Source organism: Phodopus roborovskii, unplaced genomic scaffold (genome assembly GCF_943737965.1).
Source record: "Phodopus roborovskii unplaced genomic scaffold, PHOROB, whole genome shotgun sequence".
NCBI classification, from domain to species: Eukaryota; Metazoa; Chordata; class Mammalia; order Rodentia; family Cricetidae; genus Phodopus; species Phodopus roborovskii.
In genome coordinates this window covers 9,434,095-9,460,166 of record NW_026126636.1, presented here as the reverse complement: position 1 = coordinate 9,460,166, position 26,072 = coordinate 9,434,095, and the positions used below count along the sequence as shown (strand labels likewise).

Below are 26,072 nucleotides of genomic sequence, written 5' to 3'. Positions count from 1 at the left end.
AGAGTTTATGGAAATTCTTCCCATTGAACACCTGGATACTCACATAAATATAATGTCCATTTTTTTCTTGATGTTTTGTTCCTTTGTTTTTGTTCAGACTGGCTCTCCTGTAACCCAGGCAGTATTGGATGGAGGTGATGTGTAGTTTGACTGGATTGCGAGTCTTGAGCCTCCTTTCTCCACTTCTACGGCAATACGGGCATTCTATACCAAACTGGTGTGTACAGTAGTATTTAAATTGACCAAACGATGGAACTTTCAAAAAGTTGGACAAGTACTCTGCCAATAAGCCTTGCCTGGGCCTACTTGGTTAACTTTGCATTTGATTTAATAGTTAATTTAAATCCCTTGTACAAGTCAAGAAAGCTCCCTGGGACTTGGCCCAGTATACAGGGGTCTTCCCTGACACAGACTCCCTGAACATGTGAAAGCTTAGTAGGAGGTTCTGAATTTCTATAGCCGAGGGTGGTCGGACCCTGGGAAGCAAACTGAGGCTTCCTTGGTACCGAATAAATGCAGGTCAGTTCCTAACAGAGACGACAGCCCTGGGTACTGAATGCCCTTTTAGCATAGGGCCAGTCTGTGAACAGGAGCTAATGCACCATCAGGCGTATGCCTTTAGTCATTGCCAGCAATCAAGCAAGCTAAAAGGAGAGGAAGGAAGGAAGGAAGGATGATGGGAGATGTCATTCTGTATATGTTTCTCATACTGGTTAATAATAAAGCACTGTTGGCCAATAGGAAAGGAAGATAGGAGGGACGAGGAGACAAGGAGGAAATAGGAAGTAGGAAGGAGGAGTCAAGATGGAGAGTCTGAAGAAAGCAGTATGCCGCTGGCTCCCTAGTAAGAAAAATACATAGATCAGCAGAAATGGGTTAATAATTAAAGGCAGAGCTAGCCGATAAAAAACAAGTAACCGGGCCAACAGTATTGTATCAAATACAGAGTCTCTGTGTATTATTTGGGGCTGGCGGCGTGGCGGTGGGACAAGACCAGCGGTGGCAGGCGGAAAAACCGTACTCGTTACAGAAGGAGGGAGGGAGGGAGGGAAAGAAGAAAGGAAGGAGGAAAGCAGGAAGTAATCCAGGTGGAAAGACTGGATGACAGCAACGGCGAGGAGCGTGGACGGTGAGGAGCGTGGACGGTGAGGAGCGTGGACGGTGAGGAGCGTGGACGGTGAGGAGCGTGGACGGTGAGGAGTGTGGACGGTGAGGAGCGTGGAGGACCCTCGGGTAACGAACGGAGCGGAGTCACAGGGGATGAAAGGGACAGCAGCACGTGCGCGCTGGCGCGTCAGTGTATCTCTGCGATGGGGACCCAAGAGGGCAGGGATCCAACGATTCCGCCAGGACCCGCTTCGTTCGCCACCTCCCTAGGAAACTAGCGGTTAGTGTATCTGCCCAGTGAAGCAAGATGCACTCATCTGGAACCATAAGGCGGGGGCAGCAGTGTGGGAGGATCTTTGAAGGTCAGGTTCCATCACCAGGAAGGCTCTGGTGATGGTGGGAATGCATGCTGACGTCCAAGGTGAACCCACCACAAAGGCTTCTGTGTTAGTGGTGAGGAGGGTTAGCAGGGGCAACTGGGATTGCCTGCCCAGGTTCCCTTCGCCCTGGGATTTGTAAACTCTGGGCAAGCCTCCTCTCCATTGGCAGCTGTCCTGGACTGACACTTTTGTATTAACACAGTAGCTGTTTGTATGTTTAGTTCACTGTTTAGAACCCTTAGCATCTTGGGAAACTGCATGAAAGGGTGATAGAAAGGCTAGGTCCACAGTCATCCATGCTACATAAGAAGTAGGGAATAAATGTGGAAATAATAAAACCTGGGGATTATGGAGCTACTCTGTTTCCTGCCTCCTACGTTCTCCCGTACAGGAAGGCACTAGGTACTCAAGGGTTCCCAGGATCATCAATGAAAGCAAGTCTCCCATGCATCCAGGTCCCCCAAGAACAGGAATGTGATCTGTGCACCTGATGCCCTCAAGTTCCTCTGCAGTTCTGGTGTGAGGGTTCCCTTGACACCTTGTTTCCTTCAGAAAAATGTGCTGATTAGCAAGTTCACCTTGAGGATCCAAGGAAGCAAGGGATGAACACACCATGTACTCCTAGGAACAAAGACGCCTCTTCAAAGAACATTTTGTGCAGTTCATGTACAGAAGCTTGGAGCAACTCATGTGGGTGGTAGTAACGATTGGTGTGACTGAGGATGGTCCCCAGGTCTCTCTCTCTCTTGTCCCTCTCTCCCACTGCCAGAACACTAATCAGACTCCCGCCCTCTCTGTGATTCCTGTATGCGTGGTCAAGTTTGGGATAGCCGTGGAAGGAGGACCTATTCATATCCATGGCCGGACCTGGTTATTCTTCTTCAATCTCTGCAGCTATGTGGAGCTATATTACCACCCTGGCAGGGTCTCAGGACACGCCTAGTCCTTTTGTGTCACATCACGGACAATCCTACCTTCCTTCCTCCTTTTAGAGCCCCAGACCTTTTTGTTGACGTGGGTTGTTGCAAGAGCCATGATTTCCATTCAGCCTGCTCACCTGGGCACACAGGTCTTTTGACGCCTTCTTTGTGTTTCCAGATCAGGCTCAAGAGCTGACTTGCTAAGTAAACACGGAAGAATCCACAGAAAATTCAAGAAGGGCCTCCAGAGTTAATTTTCTGCCCTAAAGATGTTTCTGGGCCAACCCATTCCTGTGGTCACGTCTCTGTCCTTGACTCTGCCAATAGAGAGTCCATGTCTCCAGGCACATGTTCTCTGCCTCCATTCCCTATGTCAAGCCTAGTCTGGAAGCTTCTCTCCACGGTGATCATGTCAAGGAAGATGGCAGTGGTTGTTCATAAGCTGACCTGACACAGATGCTACTTTAGTTATTAAACCGTTGGCCGGGGACTAGGATTTCTTATTGACTAGCTCTGTCTTAATTATTTACCCATTTCTATAAGTCTAAGTATTTCTACGTGGACTTGTCTTACCAGAGAAGGGTTCGGCACATCCTACCTTCCCTGTCTCACATGGCATCTGTCCTCTGCCTACACTTCCCAGAATTCTCCTCATCTCCTAGTCCCACCTATCTCCCTGCCTCTATTGGCCATAGTATTTTATTCATCAATCAATAAGAGAAACACACACACAGAAGGACAACCCCATCATTTGACAGTTCTTCCACCTTGCCCTCCCTAGCACGGGGATCGCAGACTGGCATCACTATGCTCAAGCAACTTCAATACGTCTAAATTCCAGGTCTCTATCATGTGTCTTATATTCAGTTTAGTGAGCCCTCCAGTCAGCCATGGACTTCCTTCCTTCCTTCCTTCCTTCCTTCCTTCCTTCCTTCCTTCCTTCCTTTTTGAAACAGGTTTTCTCTGTGTAGCCTGGCTGTCCTAGAACTTGCTCTGTAGACCAGGCTGGCTTCAAGCTCAAAGAGATCTGCCTGTCTCTATCTTCTGAGTGCTGGGATCGAAGGTGTGCACCACCACATATGGCCACAAATGGAACTCAAATCACCCTCCATCAGGGGCTAAGGAGGGGAGCCATGGGAATTCCCTTTATCTGTAGAGAAAAAAACTCTTTCTGGGTACCTCCCCTTGCAGGCTTCCTCCCATTCATCACGGTCCTTCTTGTTCTGGGGAAGGGCTTCCTAGGCTGAAGATAACACATATTCATCACTTCCCAGATGGTCAGTCAGCCAGCATCATCCACATCATCTTCCCGCAAGGTTGGAAGGGAGGCGCTGGACCACTGAGATTTCAAGTCCACTTGGGGAGGGTCAGTTTTCAAACTAGTGCGTCCCTGCTTTCTTACTGATTGTCAAGTGACCCTCAACGTTTTCCTATGTGTCTCTCTCCGTGGGCAGCTCACAACACCGATTCATGTTTCTTTCAAAGTCAAGTAGAAGTCGTGATCTCATGGGACAAATTGCAATAGCCAGGTAATCACCCACATCCCGGTCTTTGTCCTATTTTTCTCGATGCAAAATCAGGGTTTCTTCATCAGGGCTGGGGACTGTATGAGGGCAACAATGCAAGAGGCAGGGTACTGTGGGGCTGCCGTAGAGCCCGTCTACCACAGCGGGCAGGTCCATGGCCCATTCTTGGAGGCACTGTTATGGCTATAGGGCAATGAAAAGGAGGAATTTCCAAGGGTGTGGAGCAGCACCAGGCTGTTTGGGCCATAGACTGTCTATAAATCGAGTAGACCGGAGTGTACATTTAACAGATAAACCAATCTCCCTTGGTTTAACAGAAACTGGTGAACCCAGCCCACAGCCTTTACTGCAAGATTAGCCGGTCAGCCTAATGGATGCCAGGCTCCTTTCCCTAGAAAGTTTACACAGGCCATGCTGGGTCACACACTCCATGGCCTTGGGTGTGCACATCAGAATCCAGCCATTGCCTGCCCTCTTTGTGGACCTCACGATGTTCTGAGTGGGTCAGGCTCTGGACAACCGGTTCACATTTCATTTAAAGCAACAGAGCTGGGCTGGAGAGATAGCTCAGTGGTTAAGAGTACTTGCAGCTCTTTCAGAGGAGCTGGGTTCAGTTCCCAGCACCCATGTGGGGAGAGTTACGGCCTACTCTAACTCCAGCTTCAAGGGATCCAATACCCTTTCTGGCTACTGCAGTCACCTGAATGCATATAGATTAAAAAAAAAAAAAGTAAAATATATCCTTTTCAAATTAATTAATTAATTAATTTTTTAGGCAGTGTCTCACTATGTAGCCCTGGCTGGCCTGAAACCAGAATAGCCCTGAAGTCATAGAAAATCCTCACGCCTCTGCTGGGATCAAAGGCATGTGCCACCACCCTCACTTCTAAAGTAGTCTTTAAAAACGAAAGCACAGATGGAGATGGAGGTGAGGGGGCAAATCAGTGGCCAAGCGCTTGCCTGGCAGGCACACGAGTCTGGGTTCAATCTCCAGTAGCACACACAGAGCAAGTGATGAAGGAGCCGGAGAGACAGCTCAGCGCTTAAGATGCACAGTGCTCTTTCAGAGGACCCCAGGTCAGTCCCAGCACCACAGCCTTTCGTCCCAGGTTACTTTAAAACCTAACACTGACAATTGCCAAATACAAAAATAACTGATTTTTAAAAAGATCACATCTATAAGATGGGTGTGGTGGTGAATGTCTTTAATCCCAGCATTTGAGAAGCAGAAGGAAGTGATTCTCTATGAATTTCAGGTCAGCCAGAGTTTTTTATTAGGAAAAAAAATTAAATTTGCTTATTTATTTGTGTGTGTGTGTGTGTGTGTGTGTGTGCGTGCGTGCATGCATTTGCGCGGGTGCTGGTGTGTTGGTCAGAGGGCAACTTGTGGAAATCAATTCTTTAAATGGCATCGGATGGGTTCAGGATTCCAACTCGAGCCATCACCCTTGGCAACAGGCGCCTTTATCCAGTAAGCTACCCCAACCGCTCACTTAGTACTCTTTGAACTGTAAAATGAGCACATCGCCAGTCTCCCACACTTGGCAGTGCCCAAGCCAGCTTCTGTCCTGGTTTAGAGGAGTTCTGTCCTGGTTTAGAGGAGGACTTTGGCCGACCTCCACGCGTCCCTGCCTCGCCCGGAACTGCCGGTAGCGCTTCTCAAACGCTCGGACGCACGGCGCAGCCGCACTCCAGTCCGTCGCGCTCGAGGGCCCGCCTCCTGGTGCCGAGCCTCTTCTAGAGGCTGCGCGCTGCGCTGAGGCTTGTGGGAATTGTAGTTCTAAGTCGATACCACCCACTTCCGGGTTTAGCCGGCAGTGCAGCCATTTGTGTGCGTGTGTGGGCGCCGGCTGTGGCCCGGCTTCGTGGCGGGGCCCCGCCAGAACGGAGCGACCCCGTGGATGCCAAACTAAAGCCACTTAAGCTATGTCGGATATGCGTCGGGATAGGGCCAGGACGCTGTGAACCCCACTCTGCCCCGACGCGGAGTCGTGCGCGGCTCAGGCCCGCCCCGGGCGGCCCACACGCTGCGGGCTCGCGGACACCCAGGTTGGTAGGAGCTGAGGGCACGGCTCATGGGGCTCGGCCTGCGCATGCGCAAGGTCTGGGCGGGAAGCTGGACGCGGCTGTGTCCGTGAGTGGTGGGGTGGTCCTGCGTCTCAGTCCCGGCCTCCGTGGGTCGCGGACGTCGGGGTGGGGGGGGACGGGGCAGCTGTGACTGCAGTGCGCGCATGCGCGGAGGGTCGGGCGCGTGGTGGCGCTTGTTTGGGACGGACCGAAGATGTCCAGAAGGATGGAAGACAGGCCACAGGCGTAGATGGCTCCGGGGGAGATACTTGGAAGAAGAGGTGCTCTCGACCCGGAAAGACAGGGTGGGGCCTCTGAGGTATGGAGAGTTCAGGTCTGCGTGGCACAGGAGGGTCCCTTACCAGTTTCGGGGGAAGGAGGGAGTTGAGTTGTCCCCGTGTGGAGTCAGGCTGCCTCGTGGGTCCTGCCTGTCACGGGGGAACAGTGTCTTGTATTACCTGGAGGGGGTGTTTGTGACCTTGGTGTGGGGAGTATGCACCCATTTAGTCTACTGAGTCCATGATGGGGTGTGTCCCCTATAGCTCCTCGGAACAGTTTGGTGGCCTTAGGTGTGAATGCAGGGTCAGCTTTGACAATAGAGAGAGACCCTGGTGCAGAGGTGCCTGCGACCTGAGCAATTTCATCTGCGTCCCAAAGTACCGAGAAGCCGCCTCCTCGCATGCCTGTTTAGCGGAGAGCCTTCCGATGGATGCCCAGGTTCTTTTTCCTAGAGAGAAGGGCTTTGTCACTGTTGGTGTATTCTTGGGGAAGTGTTTGTGTCGGAAGCACCAACGAACACTTTGGAAGGTGGTTCTAGGACCCCGGGTAGAGACTGGTCTTGCAAACCGAGGGTGTCCTGCTTGTTGGAGATACGTGTCTTCTGTTCCCAGATCAGGCATGACAACCAACCCAAGAAATGGCCACACCCCAGTTTAGCCTGGTTAGCCAGTAGGTTTATTGCTGGTCCTTACGGAAGCACGGGTGAGGGGTTACTTACAGGAGTATGGATGACTCAGCTACCTCACTGAAAAGCCCATGGGTGATGACTCAGGAAAGCTGCATCGCTGCCTGCAAGACTCAAAGGCGGCTCACCTGGGCTGAGTATCTCTTCCCCAGTTATTGCTTCTATAACCTTGAGAAATGGAGAGAGAGAGAGAGAGAGACTCAAAAGTTTCAGCTTCTGGGATTTTTAAGTTTTGTTTACTTACTGAGTCTTAGCCTTCCACCTCCCTCTACAAGGGATCATTTCGATTTGGAGAAAATGGGTACACAGAGCAGGCTGTAGTTCCTGCTTCTTACCATAAGATAAGGCAATGTTGCTTGAGTCAATCAATCCTTTAGACAGCCAAGTACTGGATTGAGGGTCCCAGGGCTTAGCAGACGGTTCTAGGCAGAATGCACCCTTGTTCATACCAGAGTTAGAGGATCTTGACCTGAATCTTGGCACCCATGTAGAATAATGCAGGGTCTTAAGTGTTCAGGTTGGGTAGACACTCCGGAGAGCTTGGGCTTAAGCACTCTGTATCTCGAAGGACTTTTCACACCAGCTGCCTTCTGACTACTGTGGGAGGAGATGGATGCTGGAAGCATCTTTACAGAGTTGGTATTGCTGGAACCTTTGCTTTGGGTGATTCTGCCTTCAGGCAATAGAATGCCTGGGTTTGTAGGGGGGTGGGTGGAAGATGGGAAGGCTCCAGCACAGGTTTGCAAACCTAGGGAGCCAAGTGCTGGGGTGCTAAGAGTGGCTTGGGCACTCTGTGCTCAGATATCAGTCATACTGCATACTACAGGCATGCAGAACTGGTGCCTGCACGGCCTTTGTGGCAGCTGTGACCTCCAGGCATAAGGGGACCCGATCTGGGGATGTAACTCAGGTGGTTAGGTGCTTGGTTATAGCATGGACAAAGCCGTGGGTTCCATCTCTAGCACTTCATAAACCAGGTCTGGTGGCACATGCCTATAAACTCAGCACTGGGGAGGTAGAGTCAGAAGGATGGTGAGGCCAGCCTAGACTACACGACACCCTGTCTCAAAATCCCAAGGACTCAAAATCAAATAAAAGCAGAATAGAACCCCAGATTGGCATAGAGCTCAGGGTCTGAATTCAGATCCTGGGTGAGAATCTGCTGGGGTGGAAGGTATGTCACCATGCCCTGCTAGAAGTGGATTGTAGAATCACAGTGCCTGGGTTTTTGTGGATTGTAGAAACAAAGTGCCTGGGTCTTTGTGGATTGTAGATACACAGTGCCTGGGTCTTTGTGGATTGTAGAATCACAGTGCCTGGGTCTTTGTGGATTGTAGATACACAGTGCCTGGGTCTTTGTGGATTTTGTTGTAATCACAACCAGTTGGTGCCCAAGTCTGGGGAAAGACAGGGATTCAGGCGCTGAGGACAGTGTTATAGCAGGAATTTGGGCAGGTTGAGGCCCTGCAGAAGTGGGTGGAGGGCAGTAGGTGGGCTATACACTAGTGCTGGAGTGAGAGAGACAGATGGGGAGTGGAGATGTGGTTTAGTGGGTAGACTGCCAGCATGCACAAAACCCTGGGAGCCATCCTCGGCACCACATAAGCCAGCAAGGGGGTGCGGGGGGTTGGGTGCCTAGCTGGGATTGGCCAGGCGCTGCCCTGGTTTCAGAGTCTGTGACATCAGACTGGCACAATCTGATGGCTACAGAGGTACAGGTTCTGGGCCTGGCAAGAGGCTGGTATGTGCTGTGCCTGCCACAGGCCCCAGAGCCCTCCACATCAATGGAGGAATCAGCTTCAAGCTGCAAATTGAAGGCCTAAGGGTTTGGGTAAGAATCTGAGCCAGGTTCAGGTTAGATGGTGGAGGAAGGGACTGGGTTCCTGTTTGCATAGGAAGGCGGCGGAGACTGTGGGATGTTTGCTGGAAGATCTGGCCTGGTTGATGAAAGGGCCATGGTGACATCAGCTCCTGGGAAGACATGAGCTGCACACATGTGATCAGTGGCTATGGTCCCTCGCCTTGGGAAGGCTGGGCTGTCTCCTGAGCTCTGTCCATGTGGCTGGTGGCTTTGGTTCCTAGCCCTGGGAAGAGCCGCCTGTTTGTGGTTGCATGCTCAGGGCATCATGTACACAATATAAGGAGTTCTTTGTGTGGGAGGTGTTTGTGGGGCTCCCAGGATTCAGTGAAGATTCCATTTGAAGCCGCACATATTGGTAGTGGGCAGAAGGCCGTGTTTGAGTATGAGGTGAGCTTACCGGGTCAGGAGAATGGAGGAACCAATGGGATCTTGGAAGATTTAGCCTGGAGGAAGAACTGAGGGATTCTTCATTAATGCCCATTGTGGCTTTAACTTGTAGAAGATGACCTAGGGGGCAGACTGGGCTGGAGGGTGGCCATGCAGGCTGTGCTCAGAGCTTCTTTTGTTTGTAGAGCTGGCACCTGGCTGCATCTGGAGGAGACATGGAGCAGCAAGATGATGAGTCTCTGGAGTCCCCGCAGGCCTGTGTGGAGGTGAGTGCAGCCACCCTTTCCCCCCGCGGCCTCTGTTCATTTCTGCCTATTAATATGTATCTAAGTTAGGGTCTCTGTTGCTGTGAAGTGACACCATGACCATGGCAACTCGTATAAGAAAAGCATTTAATTGAGGTAGGGCTTACAGTTCAGAGGTTCATTCCATTGTCATCATGGGAGGGAGCATGGTGGTGTGAAGGTACACATGGTGGCTAGCTACATCTTGATCGAAGGCAACAGGAAGTGGACTGTCTGATTTGGTGTGGCTTGTGCGTATATATATGTATGTATATGTATATATGTATATGTATATATATGACCTCAAATCCTAATAGTGCCATTCCCTTTGGGCTTATGGGGCCAATTACATCCAGACTAGCACAACGTGTTACCATGATAAGTAGAACTTTTGAATCAGACTATATTCCGGTTAATCACTAAGATCTCTATAGGTTTCAACCAGTCAGTTTAGGAGAAGACAATTTAGTGACGATTTTAAGTGTTTATGTTATGGCAAGGAAAAAATTGTACAGTTAATAGGTTTTAAAATCTTACGTATGAAAGGTTCTTAGTGATGAATTCATCGCCTCGATTCTCTAACCTGTCTAGCTTCTTCCATGCCTACATCACCTCCAGTTCCTTGCCCTCTTGAGTCTCTGTTTCCTATAAATATGTTGAAACCCAATCTGCTTCTATGTTTGTATGTTTCTGTTGAGACTTTTATACACATGCACAATACCATTTTGATCATATTCACCTCCCAGTGCTCCCCTTAACTCCTAGATTCACCGCCACATCCCCATTCCTTCCCAGCTTTGTGTCCTCTTTAATTTTTAAATAATCCACCCAGCCCAATTTGTGCTTACCATACTCTTTGAGTGTGGAGCCATCCACAGGAATGCGGTGAGCCTACCAAAAGCTACACCTTTAAAGAAAACTACATTTCCCTCTCGTAGAAGACACTTACTAGCAATAGTTTCTCAGGTAGGAGAAGTGGCTCATGCGCCATCTCCACCCACCATGCTGCAGTGTTGGCTGGCTTGACGTGCAGGCCTTATGCAGATAGCACAACTGCTGTGATTGTGAGTGCAGCGATTGTCTTGTTCAGAAGACAGTGTTTCGTTCTGGTCTCGTTGACCTGTGGCTCTAACTGTCTTTTCACTCCTCTTCATCAGCCGTCCCTGAGCCTGGGGTGGAACGCGAGCCTTGCACAGACTTATTCTCTGCAGGTTGATCAGTTGTGAGTTTCTGTGTCAACCCTCAACACTGCACAAAACAAAACCTTTGTTGAGGTCGGAGAGCTGCACTAATCAGTGGCATAGAGATTTTGAGAGGGCAGTTTGTTATGATGCTCATTCAGCAGTTAGAAGTTAGAGTAATAGGCCCACCTCTAGGGCATGCTGGCTCTAAACCACAGCCTTTTAGTCACGTTTACAGTACGAGGGTTGCATTTCCTCCTTGAAAGTGGGTCCTGTCTCCAGTAGAAAAGCAGTTGATTAACCTCATCATATTCATGTCGTTATTATACCTGTGGGCATATCTTGGGAGGCAGAGGCAGGCATATCTATGTGAATTCAAGGCCAACCTGGTCTACAAAGCAAGTTCCAGGACAGCCAGGGAGGGCTGTTACACAGAGAAACCTTGTTTTGAAAAGCAGATACAAAATCAAACCAATCCCCCCACCCCCTTTTCTAATAGCTGGAGGGAGGTTTCTTATTTGGGAACCTACGTTTTTCAGAATGAGCATTAGTCCTTGTGTACTTGTATGGGGTAATGCTGATCAAATTCATTTACATACATAGACACATGTATTTATGTATGTGTATGAATTTATATATATAAGTGCATGCATATTTAGGAAGCTTATAAAAATCAGGTCTAAAATAGCTTTTTTTCATGTATTTTTGTGTTAATTATTCCCTCTTCCATTTTTCTCTCCTAACCTCCCATTCATCTTCACTTAAACGTCCCTGTCTTCATTTCTCTTTAAGGAAGGTGGGGTATAGAACACAGATGATATGAAGGGGAAAGGAGAATATGCTTCCCTTTTTTAAAAATTTATTTTAATTTTGAGATTATAATAATATATCATTTCCCCTTCCCTCGCTGTCCTCAAACCCTTCCACATACCCTTCCTTACTCTCTTGCAGACCTCTTTTTTCATTAATTGTTGTTACATGTGTATATGTACATACATATATTTCTAAATATAACCTCTCAATACAATGCTGTTACTTGTATTTATGTTTTCAGGACTATTTGGTACCATCATCTTTCATCACTTAGACATATAATTCAAACCAGGGAATCATGTATATTAATAATATAAAGTTTAATAATATTCTGTAGGAGGAGAGTAAGAAATGAAAACATCAAGGCTTAGAGATGACTTGCCGAAGATTTTTTTTTTTTCCGAGACAGGGTTTCTCTGGTCTACAGAGCGAGTTCCAGGACAGGCTCCAAAGCTACACAGAGAAATGCTGTCTCGAAAACTACATTACTGGCAGTGGGGATGTCCCACACCCATTCACACCATGCCAGATACAGAGGAAGATGACAGCACAAGCATGTAAGGCGCAGCAGAAGCAAAAGACACTCTGCGGTCTGGGGACTTGTTCCTGAATTGCTTCTGGCTTGGGTCATGTTAGAGTCTGCGTTGCTCCTTACTTCTGCGTGATATAGGAGATTAGGCAGGGCCCGGGGGACAGGACAGTGAGTTGCTTTGCTCCGTATGATTCCTGGGATCCATAGCCACCTTCAGCTGACAAGCAGGGCCATCCTGAAGCGCTCACAACAGTCTTGTGCCGAGTGGGGCCTCATTCCTTGGAGGTCCCTTTTCTCTGCTGCTTATGTGGAGGAGCAGAGTTTGGCAGTTGGATTCGGGTCAGATCCTGTTGACCCATCATGGGGGTTCCGGTCTCTGCTTTGTTCTCTGATGGGTTCCCTTTGTCTCATCTGCTTGGTTTCTCAGAACTTTGTTCTACCCCAAGAGATGATCATCGAAGTGGAGGGAGAAGATGCTGGGCCACTGGACACCATGCCCCAGGTGAGTTGGGCAAGGCCCATTCCGTTACCTGGAGAGGTGTGAGTGGTAAAAGCAAATTGAAGGGAGCTGGGACAAGATTAGAGAGGGGGGATGAAAACAAGATTGGACGGGCTGGTGAGAAGTGAGTGAGGTCTTCCTTGAACATTTTTGAAGGCCCAAGGGCCATCCCACATTTCTGAAAAACTGGGCCTCGGGAGGATAGGGAGGTGGAGGCAGAAGGGCCCAGGGGTTGCTGGCCAGCCAGTCTAGCCAAATGGGTGAGCACCAGGTTCAGTGAGAGACACAAAGAAGGTGCAGAACAGTTGAGAAAGGGTCAGCCCAGGCACATTCACACATGTGCGCCCTTCCACACACACAAGAGTGAGCAGCTTATCCGAGAAACTTTGTCATGAGAAAGGTGCAAAGTGCAGAGCTACGAGGATTCTGCAGGTCGAGGAGTTGAGATTTCAAAGGGTAGATTTGAGGCCTGGCTGACGTGGAGCTCAGTGTGGTATTTGTTAGCACAAGGCCCGGGGTTCTATCCCCAGTGCCACACAGTGGGGGGAGACTGGGCTCTCAGGACTTAGAGGGAAGAAGTGGTGTGTCAGGAAGAGGAGGGGCTTGATTGCAGATACTTGATGAAAGTGGAGAAGGCTAGGGGCCCGCAAGATGGCCCAGTGGCTAAGACAAGCCTTAAGACCCAAGTTCAAATCTCCAGCGCCACTGTGAAGGCTACAAGGTAGAGATAGATAGGTGGATCCCCCAACCTCCTGGCTGGCCAGCCCAACCAAAACAGTGAGCCTCGGGTCCAGTGAACGAGCCTGTCGAGGGAATGCAGGAGAGCATAATCAAGGCAGATATTAAATATCAGTTCTAATCCACTAACCTACTTCAACAAATGGACCAGTGGTATCAGTGCAGAAAGCAGACCACAAAATGTCCCTCTCCTGTCTTCCTTCCTTGCATGTCCTGGGGCCAGCTGTTATGCTATCACACAAACTCTGATTGTAGCCTTCTCCAGTCCTTGGTGTGTGCTTACAGGGTTTTTGCACAAAATATTGGCACAGGGTGGGGCTATTTAGTGTTCCCTATGGCAAAACCTTCCATTGATATCTCTTGACTGGCTGAGAATTTTAATTAGGTACCATGAAGGCTAATTTTTCTTTATCTTTTTCTTGTAAAGGTATAGAGAAGAAGCAGTCTTTTAAATCAATAACTATAATGGGCCATTCTTTAGGTATCAGAGAAGGCAAGGGCATTCCAGGCTGTAGAGAGCCCATAGACTGGATTACTTAATTGATAGCTTTCAAGTCTGTGAGCATTCTCCATTTTCTAGATTTCTTTTTTGTTAGATGCTGTCTTTGGAGGGCTGCAATCGGAACCAGCCGAGCGACCCCATCTCTGTTCATGAATCAGGGAGTGTAGATGAGGGAAAGGCTAGCTAATAGAATTAAGAGACAGAAACATGGGATAGTCCTCAGGAAAGCATGTTCAGTCTATACTGAATGTCCCAATTATTTCATACCTCCAAACTTACATAATCAACCAAAGGAGGGGTCAGTCGCAGAGGACTCCTATTATTATGTATAAAGGAAAAATAGCAATTACTTCCCCTAATCCTGAAAGCACTCCTTAACCACCCATACTCTGCCTTCAGGATGAGTTTAAAGCTGTCTGGGCCCAAGCCTATTGTTATTTAGGTAAGAGCCATTCACCAACAAGGCCCAAGCATCCTATAGCCCATAAACTCAATGTCTTAAGGACAATAGAAATGCTCTGAACATGGGGCAAGATGGAATGGATTCCATATGTGGTCCTGACAATTTTTTATAACAAATACAGGAGAATTCCAAGGGCTGATAGATTCTTCGATGTATCCCGCATTTAGCTGTTCCTGAACCAACTTTTCTAAAGCCTCTACCTTTTCAGAGGTCATAGGCCAAGGCCCTACCCAGACAGGTTCATCTTTTAGCCATTTTGGGCTTTTGGTTCCTCTGTTAGTTTGGCCCTTGTATTCTGTTTTTGTACAGCCTGGATAGTTGGTGTCTGTCTTGTATAGTACTTTACAATATTTTTCTGCAACCATGAGTTTGCTTATGGTTCACGTCTAATACTGGAGGAATGTTAATCTGTGTATTCCATTGCTGCAACAGATCATTTCCCCTGCCCCATAAATATATTCCTATATTAGCCACATATGATCTCAACCTTCCTCTCTATCCTTCTGGGCCTACACATTTAACCCATCTTGTGCTCTGTTTTACCTGAGATAGGGTTTTAATCCTAAGAATTGGACATTTACTTCTTCCAAGGGCCATCTTAGAGGCCAAGATTTTTGAGTTATAATGGTCACATCAGGGTCAGTGTCGAGGATCCCCTCAATCAATTGGTTATTTATTTGTTCCCTTAGTTTGGGCCTTTGATCATTATAGAAACTTGTCGAAATTTATGTTTGATTCACCTTCTATAGCTAATCTGTCTTCTAGAGTGGTATGATTTTTTACGATAGGCACTGGATTTTCTAATTGTCCTGAGGAAGATTGTCCTCCGCAGTACTGGGAGGAACCACTTTTGAACACAAGGAGTTTCCCAGTTGTAAAGGGTTTCCTTGCTTGTCTCTGGTCGATTGACATTCATTGGTCCAGTGTCGGCCTTTGCCACATCTGCCACATAACCCAGAAGGCTGAGGCTGAGGCTGAGGCCTTCTGTTTGATTCATTCCTAGAAGTGTTATTCCTAGGAATGCTTTACCTACAATTTCTTCTTAGATTATCCTGTTCTACCACAATTAAAACATCTGGCATTTTGATATCTTTTTAAACCTTTGGAGATCGCTTCTCCTACCCAAGCTTCTGTGTCACCACAGTTAAGACATCTGTTATCTTGATGTCTTCTCAAACCTTTGGATATGGCTTCTACCCAAGCTTCAGTGTCATGGTCGTTATACCCAATGTTAGCTGTATACAAGACCCATTCATCCAGTGGTGCTGATCTGATTTTTAAGGGTCAAAGCACTTGTTTGCATTGTGGATTCGAATTCTCATAAGCTAATGATTCTAAGAGTGTTCACCTAGAATCTGGGTCTGCTACCTCTAATTGTACTGCTCTAGACAATCTGTAGAAATATGCTAAAGTGTTCTCTAGGATCCTGCCCCACCTTGGTAAAGGATTCTATTATCTCCCCCGGTTCATGGACCTTATCCAAAGCATTCAAAGCTGCTGTACTGCATAGAGTCAAGATGTGTTCATCATGTGCAGCTTGAGTTTCTGGGTCAGCATAAAGAGCCTCACCAAGAATTTTAACTTGTGTGTGTGTGCTGTGTGCGCATGCTGACATATGTATACACACATGCACAAAAACTGATCATAGCATGTTTGTGGAGGTTAGGGGACAACTCCTGGGAGTCTTTTCTCTCCCCCCCTGTGGGCCCCAAAGTTGTGAGACTTAATGGCAGGTGCCTCCCCCCCTCCTATCCATCTCACCAACCCCAGCAATCAACTGCCAGGATATTTGCCAAAGAAGCTGCCAAGTCACCTGTCCTGGAGTATGCAGCATGGTAGAAACAGAACTGCCTCAGGATGGGAAGCAAGAGTCGGCCTGAGATTGTTCTCTGCGCTGGGCATATCTCTGTCATGTACACGTGATGATACCAACAGATAAAAATCTCGGGGCTGGAGACATGGCCCAATGATTATGAGCACTGGCTGCTCTTCCAGAGAACCCAGGTTCAATTCCCAGCACCCACACGACACCAATCCCAGGGCATCTGATGCCTTTCCTTGCCTCTGCAGGCACTGTACACATACAACACAGATGAATACTAGCAGGCATGGCATCCAGTCACATAAAATAATAATAATAAAATTTAAAAAGTATTTATATTATTTTATGTATGTGTTTTTGTCTGTATGTCTGCACACTATATGTTTCCTTATTAGCTGTGGAGATTGGATTCTCTGGAACTAGAGTTATAGGTGTTTGTGAGCCACCATGGGGGTGCAGGGAATTGAACCCTGTTCTTCTGCAACAGCAACAAGTGCTCTTGACCACTGAGCCGCCTCTCCAGCAATCTTTAAATAGCATCTTTAAAGGTTGGGAACATGACTTAAGGGTAGAGTGTTTGCCTATTGTGTGAGGGTCTGGGTTCAGTCTGTATACTGGGATGGATACATCTTGTTTGATGTTTCTCTCTGAGATGCTTCTGACCTCACTTTGGGTGCGGATATTCTAAGGATAACTGCCTGTTTGGTTAAAGTCTCTGTCCATGAATTCTGGAAAACAAACAACAATGCCTACCTAAGCAGGAGTGTGTGTGCTGTTCCAGGAAAGCACAGATTTCAAGATTGTGACCGTGGACCTCACTGAGGAGGAACAGAGCACTTGGCACAATGCCCAGAGAACCCCAGAGAGAAGTGTGACCCTGGAGGGCCCCAGGGACCTGTGGGGTGAGTACTTAGCCGGCTCGACAGCCAGATGGATGTCTTTATGTGTGTTTCTCTTGTGGGCTCATGAACTCCCTGTAGCATGCAGGGGAAGGTCAGAGGACAGCCTGCAGTGCTGGCTCCCTGGCAGAGCACCCAGGAGTCCTTCCTGACGTTCCTGGAGACGCTGCTGAGAAAATTTCTTCTGATATTCTCAAACCAGACCTGGGCCTGGTGCTCCTGCACATCGATTCTTTCTGCAACCCTAGGAACCTCTGGGTGTCCTCTAGCTCACAGTCCTTTCCTGTTAGCTACCCTCAGGGCACCCCTGTGCTGCTCCCTGGGAGGGCAAAGAGACTGCTGCTGACTCTGGAGAGGCTGGGGAATCCAGGGCCTGAGGATCACAGGAAAACTTGAAACCTGCTTGCATTGGAAGGATTGGGGACATTTGCAGACCTGGATGTTCTGGGGAGGGCAATATTGGTGCTTGAAGATCTGGGGGCATTGGCAGACCAGCGGTCATTTGAAAACCTGAGTGGGAAAACACCGACCATTAATATGCTCTTGCAGTCAGTTCTTCAGCCTTGTAGAACCTTTAAAGGAGGTGACCTCACTCCACTCTGGGAATAAAAATTTATATAAAATATAATTTATTAGCTGGGTGGTGGTGCACACCTTTAATCCCATCTCCTGGGAAGCAGAGGCAGGCGGATCACTGTGAGTTCTAGGTCATTTTGGTTTACAGGATAGCCAAGGCTACACAGAGAAACTCTGTCAAATAAACTAAAAATAATTATAAACATGCATACACACACACACACACACACACACACATTTCATTGGGTTTGACTTTGTTCAGATTTCACAGCTTCTAAAGGCCAAGGCTTGGGACTAAACTTAGCAGTGATTTCTTTTGTGTTCAGCCTGAATACCCAAAATCCAGTATCTTCTTCCACCAGCTTTTCAAACCATGCAGTCTCCTAATTAAAGCAAGGTAAGGAATATTAAGAATTTACCAGTGCATTTGACCTTTCCTGGGAAGATGTACAGAATGTCTGTCTACTTTTGATGGTGCTCCAACAGACAATCACATTCAAGCCCCGTGTTGTGGTTAGGGTTTCTGTTGCTGTGAAGAGACACCATGACCATGACAACTCTTACAAGGAAAACATTTTGTTGGGACTGTCCTATAGAGGTTCAGCCCATTGTCATGGCGGGAAACATGGCAGCACACAGGCTGAGGTGGCACTGGAGAAGGAGCTGAGAGTCCTCTGTCTTGATCCACAGGCGGCAGAAGGAGGCTGTGCTAAACTGGGAGTAGCTTAGGCACATAAGACCTTAAATAAAGTCCTCTACAGTGATGCACCTACTCCAAGGCCACACCTACTCCAGCTAGGCCACACCCTCTCCAACTAGGCCACACCTACTCCAACTAGGCCACACCTCCTATTAGTGCAAGACCCTATGGGCAAAGCATCCAAACGCACGAGTCTTTGGTGGTTCCTATTCAAACTGCCACATTGCATTCCCTGGCTGTCGTAGGCTTGAAGCCATCACATAATGTGGAGATGCATTCAGTCCTACTGCTGTCTCTTAACTGTAATTTCCTGTAGAATTGAAATAAAAAAGCAGATCATATACTTCCAACATACAATGGCACAGGGCATAGTATACATTAGCATTCTGTTAAAGCGTAGGGAAGGGCACAGAGTGAGGAAATACAGGACCAAAGCAAAGTGAAAACCAGCTGGGCAGACTCCACACTCGGCATTGCTGTCTGTGATGTCAAGCACTCTTCAGAGCTCCAAGTCCTATCAGCTTTGTGGACTGCAACACACCTTTCTCTTGTGGTCAGCAGCTTTCCTTGGCAGGTGCTCCACGACTCTGGCACTTCTAACATCTTGGTGTCTCAATGCAATCCAGGTTTCACCTTAGCTTCATATAATGGCCTTTCTGGGCCTCCATTCAGGGACATCCTAACACATGCCTGGCCTCAGCAGCGGTTTAGTCTCAGAGGAAGGTTCCATAACCCTTCCTTCTATCCTTGACGCTAAAGAATTATGTGGCTGAAGCTGCCAAGTTCTGCTGTTTGCTGGGGCTGGAGCGTTGTCATTCCTATTCAAGTCACCACATCCAGCTTGGTAACTACTGAGTTTTCTGGATTAATTACAGGAGCAGAGGTCACTAAAAGGCAACTAGATCATCGAAAGCACACCCAGCATGGAGAAAACTTACAAAAGCCTAGGCACCACTAAGGAGTTCCCACTCTCCTCTAGCTCCTCTTGAAGACACGGGTAGGTGGGTAGGAGGAGGTGGGGACTGTGTAGTGGCCCTCCCCACCGCTTTGTTTAGAGGGAATGTTGCTAGCAGCCTAGACCCCACTGTCGCCATACTTTCATTTCCATGCTTACAGAGGAGGGTGCTCTGGACATCATGATAGCTCTCATTCGTTATGGTGGAAAGTTGACGCTGTACCCGGAGGTACTAGTTCCATTTAAGAACCAGGCACATAGGGTCATTGCATGTGCAGAAAGTCTGTTTCCAAACCCCACTGGTAGTTGCTACTTTCCTTGTCTTATGGACCATGTGTGTGACCCCTTGTTCTGCGCCAGCTCTTCATGTATCACTCAGACTCAGGTTCTGTACAAACTTCTAGACTCTGTTGATGTCACAAGAATCCAGGGTCAGGTGTTTGGAGAACTGAGATAATATTGCCCTGTACCTGTATTCTGGGTTCACAGATGGCTTGTTGATATACACTCTGCTAGTTAGCTTCATGCCTCCAGACATTTCTACAAATGTAGCATTTCAGTGAACCTGTGTCTAGGACTAACAAGAATTGAAAGTTTTTTCTTGTTGTTTCCAGACAGGGTTTCTCTGTGTGTAGCCCTGGCTGTCCCGGGACTTGCTCTGTAGACCAGGATGTCCTTGAACTCAGTGATCCACCCGCCTCTGCTCATGAGTGCTTGGATTAAAGGCTTGTGCCACCACTGCCTGACCAAAGCTGTGACGCCTCTCAGCTCGTAGCCATCTTCGTGTTCCCTTCTCAGCCCATGTCATAGGTGTACAAGTCAGGGCATTTTGTGTCATTTCTTGTAAGTTTTCCCCCACTGTTGTAGCTCAGTTTTTAGGGGCAGGAGTGTATAGGGTGTTGTTGTGGTTCAGGTACGAAGTGTACCCCACAGCCTCACGTGTTGAATGCTTGCTCTCCAGCAGGTGACACTATTGGAAGGTTCTAGAAACCAGAATGTGGGGTCTGCCTTGATGAAAGGGGTCGTTTCCTTTGTGTGTCTTTGCAGATTATACTTGCTCTCTGGTCTCCATCATTCCCTGATTTCTAGCTCTGAGTTGTACCCTCTCCACACACTCCTGTTGACATGACATTCTGCACAAACCCCTGAGTCTGAGGCTAAGTGATTATGGACTGAAACTTCTGAACCATGTGCCAAAGTCAGTCTTCCTCCTGTAGGCTTGTTACTGTTGGGCATATGGTCACAGTGGTGTTAAAAGTGACCAACACAGATGTCATGTTATACTGTCTTTCAGACTTGCCAGCTGTGCATGGAATAGAAGAAACCTCAAAGCAGACTGTCTTTGATGAAGAAGCATCCCATGAAGTGAAGATAGAGAGATTGGCAAGGGAGGATCCTTCGGTCTCCTCCTGTGAAGAAGGCCGTGCGTCTAAGGAGCAGTTGGAGAAACAACCAGAAAAGCAGGAGGAAGAGGCCTTTCCCCAAGCAAGAGCTGGTACCCCTGAGACGGTCTACAGGAGCGCTGAACTTGATAGGAGTTGCCTGAGTTCCAGCCGGTGTTCTTTCCCCATGATTCCTCTCAGAAACCATTTTCATAAACAGGCACCACGTGTTAAAAAGTTGCATGATGACGCTGATGCAGACAGTCATCAGAAGGGTGGTGATAATGCAGAGCTCTCTAAAGATGACAACTACGGAAACGCCCTTCAGAGTGTTCATCTCACTCAGTTTACAGGAGCCCCAAAAGGAGGTCAGTCTTATGAATTTAATGGCCGCGTTTCATCATTTGGCCATGGCACACCCCTAAATCTCCATGAAAAAGTTCGTATAGAAGGTAAAACCTTTGGCTTTAAAGGGCGTGGACAAGTTTTGAACCATAACATATCCCTCAATGAACAACAGAGAATTCCTTTTAAAGAGGGCCAGTATAAATGTAGTAAAAGTGCCCCAAGTCCATCTCTTCCTCAGAACATGAGAAACTATCCTGAAGAGAAACGTTTTGAATGTAAATACTGTGGCAAGTCCTTCAGTTGGAGTTCACATCTCATTGCACACCAAAGAACTCATACAGGGGAGAAGCCGTACAAGTGCAACCTGTGTGGGAAGTTCTTCACCCGGAGCTCTCATGTTGTTTCCCATCAGAGAATTCATACTGGAGAGAAACCATACAGATGCAATCTGTGTGGGAAATCTTTTACCCAGAGGTATGTTCTTGTGGTGCATCAAAGAACTCACACTGGTGAGCGGCCTTATGAGTGCAGCCAGTGTGGGAAGTCGTTCAGGCAGAGCTACAAACTTATTGCGCATCAAAGGACTCACACCGGAGAGAAGCCGTACGAGTGCACTCAGTGTGGGAAATCCTTCATCCAGAGCTACAAGCTTATTGCGCATCAGAAAATTCATTCTGGAGAGAAGCCTTATGAATGCAATCACTGTGGGAAGTCCTTTAGTCAGAGCTATAAGCTGGTCGCACATCAGAGGACTCACACTGGAGAAAAGCCTTTTGAGTGTAATTACTGTGGGAAATCATTCAGCTGGAGTTCCCAGCTCGTCTCGCACCAAAGGACACACACAGGAGAGAAACCTTATGAGTGCAGTGAGTGTGGGAAATCATTCAACCGCAGTTCACATCTGGTCATGCATCAGAGAACACACACTGGAGAGAAGCCGTATCAGTGCAAGCAGTGTGGGAAATCCTTCAGCCAGAGCTATGTTCTGGTGGTTCACCAGAGGACCCACACTGGAGAGAAGCCCTACGAGTGCAGCCAGTGTGGCAAGACCTTCAGGCAGAGCTCCTGCTTCACTCAGCACCAGAGGACCCACACTGGAGAGAAGCCCTACGAGTGTAACCAGTGCGGGAAAACGTTCAGCCTGAGTGCTCGGCTCATCGTCCACCAGCGAACTCACACCGGGGAGAAACCTTACAAGTGCGGCCAGTGTGGGAAAGCATTCATTAGCAGTTCTAAGCGCAGTAGGCACCAGGCTACTCACAGTGACGAGTCTTGTAAGTCCTGATTAGTTCAGAGTCTGAGCTTGAGTTCACACTTGTCAGCCTAGCCCTCTCCATTATACCCAGGGTTGCTCCTGTGTCGCCAGTAGAGAAGAGTAGGGTCTTTAGTTTGACAGGTGAGGATAAGAGGTCCCTGGGGATGAAAAGCTGTGACACACCCAGCAGAGGTACTTTCTTACGTGGCTCTGTGCAGGCGTCATCCTGAAACTGGTTTCAGAAGGCTGCCTGCTACCTGGCAGAGGCGGCCTCCCAGAGCACTTGAGGAGGAGGAACTAGGCCCAGAAAAGCTGAGTTTAGTTCAGATATGGCAAGCTTAGTTCAGACACCCCTGTGTTTGATTGTTCTGGGCTGAACCTTGACACATGGCTTCCCTATAGTAAAGCTGGCCCTCAGCTCAGAGGTTGTTCTAGTTTTAGAACAGCCTGCGTTCAGAAGGTAGCCACTGGCCACCAAGAAGCACTTCCAGCTCCCTGTGTCTTCCCCTTCATGCTACTGGCTCCCTGTGCCATGTCCTCCCTCCTCATCTCCCCCCAGAACCCCTGTGCCCTCTCACTGCAGGTGGACCAGCTTTTCCATCCCTCATTTACACAGGCTTAACAGCTCAGGGTTCAGTCGTAGCCCAGTGGTAAACTCACTCTGGTGTACCCTCCTGTCCTGATGCACATGCTGCTTTCCTACCTCAGGAAGCACTGAGCTCTGAATTTCAGATAAACTAAGTCTAAAGACTAAATGAAATGCTGACCCCGTGACTCATCGGGTTGAGTTATAACAATATTGGAAAATAAAATTTGACCATGTCAATCTGCACAAAGTTTCCCAGTTGTTAGTTTTTAAACTATTTTGTATACTTCTGTTACAAGTAAAGATTTGTGTTAAAATGGCTGATATGAAATACTTGGCAAGAATATAGAGAATCTCTGGAACCAATTTGATAAAATGTGTATAGTTTGAAGTTGAAAAGGGATCATGGGTCTATTTATTTGATATTGTTTATGTTGTCATCTTTTGGAGATGCATGTTGTACAAGGAATAAAAGTTGAGCAGAAGCTAAAAAGAAACAGACCTTCTTGTTTGAGCGTTTAAAGAATGGCTAACCATATGCTTAGTGGCTTCCATTAAGCTCAGCCTGAGCCAGTCACTCTCTAGAGCTCAGATTCCATGGAATGTTCCAAGTGAAAGTGTTCTATTGGCAAGAATTTCCATCAGCAACATCCTGTTTGAAGACTGAGGACCTGGGCAATATAGAAGGGAAGTGGGCTCTCCTGCGTATATTCCCTAGCATATTTCCTAGTATTCCCTAGCATATTTCTAGTATACTCCCAATGGTATTGCTCTCTCCCCTCCTGTGGTATTGTGACCCCTGGTATCCAGGAGTAGATGTTCTTTGGTGCAGTTTTGGGCAGTGAAACACGATCCATCAAACTCAACAAACCCACATGGAGCTTATTGGGAAAGGGAGCAAAGTGATGGGAGCAGAAATGGGAAGAAATCAGGCAGGAGGTGCTTATATAGGAATGGGAGCGGTTTGGAACGAGTCTCAGCAGTGGGGTCTGTTGAAACTGGAGTCATGGAGCTGCCCTTGGCCCAGCTCCATGCGGACCCAATTCCACATGGTTTCTGCATGTAGAGCCCTTAGACAGCCACCTAAGGATTGCAGGACTAAGCCGTGCAACCTTTGACAGCTGTCAGTGAGGAGCGATCACCTGTCAAAGATGGATCCCAGGGCCAGGGAAGGTCACCCCGGGAAGAGAGATCCCAGGGTGGGGAGAGAACCCGAGGATTAGAGAGTCCCGGAGACCAGGAACGTTCCCTAAAGAGAAGGCGCGGGCCCAGATCCTGGAAAGGAGTGACAGGTGGGTGCTGAGGAGAAACCACGGGGCAGAAGAAGGAGAGGAGTTGGGAGCAGGAACAGGGCCAGGTTGCCCAGGACCCAGGGAGAGGGAGAAGCAGGGATATCAACACTAGAATTTTCAGTGAGGCAATGAGGCCTGGGGAGGTGGCTCAGTGGGGAAGAGCATTTGCTTTTCTTGCTGGGTTCAGTTCTCAGCACCCACATTGTGCCTCACAACCACCCATTGCAGCAGTTCCAGGATCCCACACCCTTTCTGACCTCCGTGGGCTCAAAGCACACATATGCATAGACCTACATGTGAGCAAAGCACTCATACACACACACACTTTTAAATCCAGGACTGAATTACTCAGGCAAGCTTAGTAGACAACATTGAGGTGTTTTTCTCTTGTTTATTGTGGAGGGACACATGCCATTGTGCACATATGGACTAATACAGCAACTTAAATTTGGTGGGATTTCCCCAAGTCAGGGGTTCTCTGTTTAGCCCTAGCTGTCCTCAAACTCGCTCTGGGCTGTGGTGTTGCACACTTTTAATACCAGCACTTGGAAGGCAGAGGCGGGTAGATCTCTGAATTCGAGGCCAGGCCAGTTCTCTTTCTAGGGGATCAAATTCAGGTCATCAGACTTCCCGGCAAGCGCCTTACCAAAATAAGCCATCTTACTGTTCCTTGATTTTTAAAGATTGGTGTGCCTATCCTGATAATTTTCTACAACAAAAAAATTTTTTTTGTTTGTTTGTTTTTAATCCATCCCAAACCAGAGACCGACAGTCAGCCTGGCAACTAGTGACGTCTCAGGGTCGCACTCGTGACGTCAGAGGTGGGCGCCATGCTTGAAGAGTGCCGGAAGCTGAGAATGCCGCTGAGCTCTCTGACAGCCATGGAACTAACGCAGAATGCTCGGGAACTTAGTTGCAGGGCTGCAGGGCCTCACGCGGCCCGCCCCGGGGAGTCGACACTGTGCAGGCTGTGTGTGGGTCAGGGGGTGGGGCTGACATCCGGGCCTACATTGTGCAACATGTGCATATTCAAAGAGTATCAAGACCATTCAGGGAAACGTCCTCTGGTGTGGCCATCATAACAATCCGAAGGTCCATTCGAAGATGGAGAAGAAGCCACTGTGGCCCGCCTGCGTGCAGAGACCCAGGGGCTAGACGAGAGACTGGGGCTCAGGACATTGCCATAGCACAGTCCCTGAGAGCTTGAAAGAAACTCATCGTCGGACTCTTCTTCAGGCCCAGGGCCGGGCTGTGCGAAGACAGCAACCTGGGCTGCAAGGTTCCTTGCAGAATCCGTTTAGGTGCCTTCAGCCATGACCTTTGGACCTCGGTGTCAGCAGCACCAGCTCTAGAGCCTGAGGTGTTCCTGAACTCAAGTTTCTGAAGAACCTTCTCATTCCCCAGGCCAGGGGAGGCAGCATCCTAAGCCCTCTTGATAACCACTTAGGACGTTCCTATCAACAATGGCTGAGCTCAGTTGAGACACTGCTGACGAACCACCCCGCAGGCCACACCCTGGCTGCCTTGGAAGTACTTGGCTGCAGAGCGGGAGATGGAGATCTGGTCCTTGTGTAGTGGGGATGGGCTCAAACAAGATATATCCAGGACCCAGACCCATTGCACTCCAGCCAGGTCCTGCCATCAACTGCTCATCTCATCCGGGATGGCTGGCAATTTACCCAGAGGACTGCACTCTTGAGAGTGCGATAAGTCCTGATTGGCCGCCTCCAGAGCCTAGTGGAGGAGGTGGAGAGATGCGCTACGGGATCCAGCGTGAAGAAAGTACTGCTGCTGGTGCAGTGGCTTGTGGGTAGAGCTCAAGCCTTTTCATGCCCAGAGCCAGGGACTGCTGAATGAGGTTGGCCACTGGCAACTTCTGCTTCCGGAGGTGCAGGACAAGCAACAGCAGCTTCTCATCAAGGAAAACTCGGTCAGCAAGACCCTCCTGAGCCCAGAGGAGATGCTGGTTCCGATTCAGCAGAATGTTGTTGTACCTCAGAGGCAGGAACTGCTCCACTGCTTGAAGGAAGAGG

The 26,072-nt window shown here is 48.4% G+C and overlaps 1 protein-coding gene across 1 annotated transcript in view; it reads left to right on the top strand.

Moving 5' to 3' along the window:
- The first annotated feature begins 5,772 nt into the window (after positions 1–5,772).
- LOC127238857 (zinc finger protein 180) overlaps positions 5,773–26,072 on the top strand; it is a 36,679-nt gene continuing 16,379 nt past the window's right edge. The window contains exons 1-5 of the mRNA XM_051207611.1: positions 5,773–5,982; positions 9,398–9,478; positions 12,450–12,524; positions 16,828–16,948; positions 20,471–22,158. Coding sequence (XP_051063568.1) covers positions 9,428–9,478; positions 12,450–12,524; positions 16,828–16,948; positions 20,471–22,158 — 1,935 coding nt within the window. The 5' untranslated portion in view covers positions 5,773–5,982; positions 9,398–9,427. The remainder of the gene's footprint in view (positions 5,983–9,397; positions 9,479–12,449; positions 12,525–16,827; positions 16,949–20,470; positions 22,159–26,072) is intronic.